The sequence below is a fragment of the Monopterus albus genome, unplaced genomic scaffold (assembly GCF_001952655.1).
Source record: "Monopterus albus unplaced genomic scaffold, M_albus_1.0 scaffold50.1, whole genome shotgun sequence".
Taxonomy (NCBI): Eukaryota; Metazoa; Chordata; class Actinopteri; order Synbranchiformes; family Synbranchidae; genus Monopterus; species Monopterus albus.
In genome coordinates, this window is record NW_018127930.1 from 1,914,700 (window position 1) to 1,917,495 (window position 2,796).

Here is a 2,796-nt window from a genome sequence, read left to right on the forward strand (position 1 = left end):
AGGTGTGTGGCTTTCCTAATCACGTCCAGTCAGTATAATCAAACACAGCTGGACTCAAATGAAGGTGTAGAACCATCTCAGGGATGATCAGAAGAAATGGACAGCACCTAAGTTAAATATATGAGTGTCACAGCAAAGGGTCTGAATACTTATGACCATGTGATATTTCAGTTTTTCTTTTTTAATAAATCTGCAAAAATGTCAAATTCTGTTTTTCTGTCAATATGGGGTGCTGTGTGTACATGAATGAGGAAAAAAAATGAACTATTAATTATTATTAAATTATTTTAGCATATGGCTGCAATATAAAAAAGAGTGAAAAATTTAAGGGGGTCTGAATACTTTCCGTACCCACTGTAAGAGCAATTATAATATTACACTTGATAGTAAGGGTGTGATGCAGCTTTCTTGCCTGTTATGTTTGATGGTCAAAGTACATTTCCATTGGAAAGGTTCATGTGACGGAGAGTGTAGTGGACGGACTGGATGTATAATACTAATGAGTTAAGAGGTTTTAGAATGTTACCTGCTTGCTGTGCTAAAAAAGTTACTTAAGCTCAGTGGCCATAAAGTTCAATGAGTGGAGCCTTTAACCCGATGTGCCAACATGTACATTATCTGAGAACACAAGGCTATTAAAGACACAAACACTTCATTACCAACACTGTATTTCCATAATAGCACATCAGCTGTTTGACATTTTGGTGTGTTTCCAATCTTGAAATGAATATTGTCACTTTGTCATTGTTGTACCTAGTACAGTGTGCATGCTGTGAACTGTAGAATAAGGCAAGTGTTGATGTCTGGGGGAAAAAACCTGCTCTTTCTGTGTTTTGTGGCTGTGCCAATGAACTGGAGCACAGTCTGTTTGGAATTCTTAAGACTTAACCAAACAGGAAACCATTCTTCTTCTTGACAGAGGGTTCAGAGAAGCGCTTCAGCCTGGAGGACTTTGACTATCTAGTCTTTCACTCCCCATACTGCAAGCTGGTGCAGAAGTCATTGGCCAGACTCGTGCTGAATGACTTTCTGAGCCACCCCAGCCCCAACACTGAGACTGGACCCTTCACAGGCCTCGACGCTTTCAGGTACTCAGAGTCAAACAGCTGGACAGCAAAACCTCTTGATTAGAGGGTCTCCTCGTTAAAGCAATACTCATTTTGGAAAAGTACTCTTGTGTTTAGCTGAGTAGAGTTACATGCCACTGAGCTCTGTAATAAAATGGCAGGCACCACAAATAACAGCTGAAGTAAAGTTTGGGGTTTATCATGAGATGTGATTATTGTCTTGAGGTTAGAGAATAACTAACCAGTTCTGACTTTGCTTCAGCTAGTTCCTCACCTGCCTGTTGGTCACAACATGACTTCTAATTGCTTTGAGTCAAGAACAGAGTGGGTCTTATGAATTTCTCTCATGCTTCTTCACCCAAATCCCTCATCGCTAACGGTTTATACAGTGTCATCAGAACAAGTCAGTTAACATAATGGTTGGTTAAGGTTGACTGACTTCTACATAAACAAACTATGCCCTCTAACAGGGTATACATGGCTGTAAATGGCCCAGGGTGTCATTTCATCTCCTGCTTACTGCTGAATTCCTTTTTTCATACCTTCCTCACCACCTCCTGCCATCTTGTCTATTCCTTTAATACCCACTCACTCGTCCATATAATTCATTGTATTACAAATTGATCTCCATATTGAAAATACTTCCTAATGACTAAATGTAGAAAACTTACTTAGTCCAGACACGTTTCATCTTCTAAATCCCCCAAAAGTCATAATTCTTCAAGAGCCTCTGTTCTTTTTATAAATGCATGTGCTGAATATTGGGCCGACTACAGTCCAACACAACAGCACCTCAAGTCGCCGTAGATGTTCGCAGGATTTCACTCAACAATTCTCTTTAACTAGTCTTTATTTTAAACGAGGTCACTGTGAAACCTGGTATCATTCATCACTGTGTCACCACAAACCAGTGTAGCTAACAAAAGACTGATGAGCAGAGTGTCTGTCATTAAACTCAGTGTAATTACACGCTCAAAGAGACATAACTCCTTGGAAAGTGTCAGCGTACAATGCAGTTATTCTGTGGCATCAAAAAGAAACACTTGCTATGATTCTCTTGCTAATTGTGTGTGTTTTGACATCAGAGATGTACAACCAGAAGAGACCTACTTTGACCGGGATGTGGAGAAGGCCTTCATGAAGGCCAGCGCAGATATGTTTGAGAGGAAGACCAGGCCATCCCTGCTGATCTCCAACCAGAATGGAAACATGTACACCCCATCTGTCTATGGCTGCCTGGCATCACTCATTGCACAGTAGGTCTCAGTGTTTGACTTTTCTTCTTCCATCTGCTGTGTTTGATCACTCGCTCAAACCACATGTGCCAGAGACGGGAAGTCAGTCATTTGTGAGTACCAAATTACCTGTGTTTGCTGAAGACACAATGCTTCTGAAATGCTTCTAGTCGACACAGAACCGTGACCGAGACATGACCTAAAGTGCAGCCAGATGTGGTGGGCATCCAGGCCAAAATCCTCTTAAACCATGGCCTCAGTAAACCCACAAGTTTGCTGACTAGACTCTTTCCTCGAAAGTTGTCTTTTCATGAAATGCCGCACAGCTAGAGAAGGAGACTCAGACAGGTCTCATCCAGGGCAACAGAAGTCAGAGCTGGGCAATATCTCAACATTTCTTTTAGTTTATCTGAAATGAGAGAGAGAGAGAGAGAGAGGGAGAGAGGGAGAGAGGGAGAGAGAGAGGGAGAGAGGGAGAGGGAGAGGGAGAGAGG

The 2,796-nt window shown here is 41.8% G+C and overlaps 1 protein-coding gene across 3 annotated transcripts in view; it reads left to right on the forward strand.

Annotated features, from left to right (window-relative positions):
* hmgcs1 (3-hydroxy-3-methylglutaryl-CoA synthase 1 (soluble)) overlaps positions 1-2,796 on the forward strand; it is a 12,790-nt gene that overhangs the window by 4,504 nt on the left and 5,490 nt on the right. For all 3 annotated transcript variants that reach the window (XM_020601049.1, XM_020601051.1, XM_020601050.1), the window contains exons 5-6: positions 920-1,088; positions 2,153-2,323. In XM_020601049.1, coding sequence (XP_020456705.1) covers positions 920-1,088; positions 2,153-2,323 — 340 coding nt within the window. The remainder of the gene's footprint in view (positions 1-919; positions 1,089-2,152; positions 2,324-2,796) is intronic.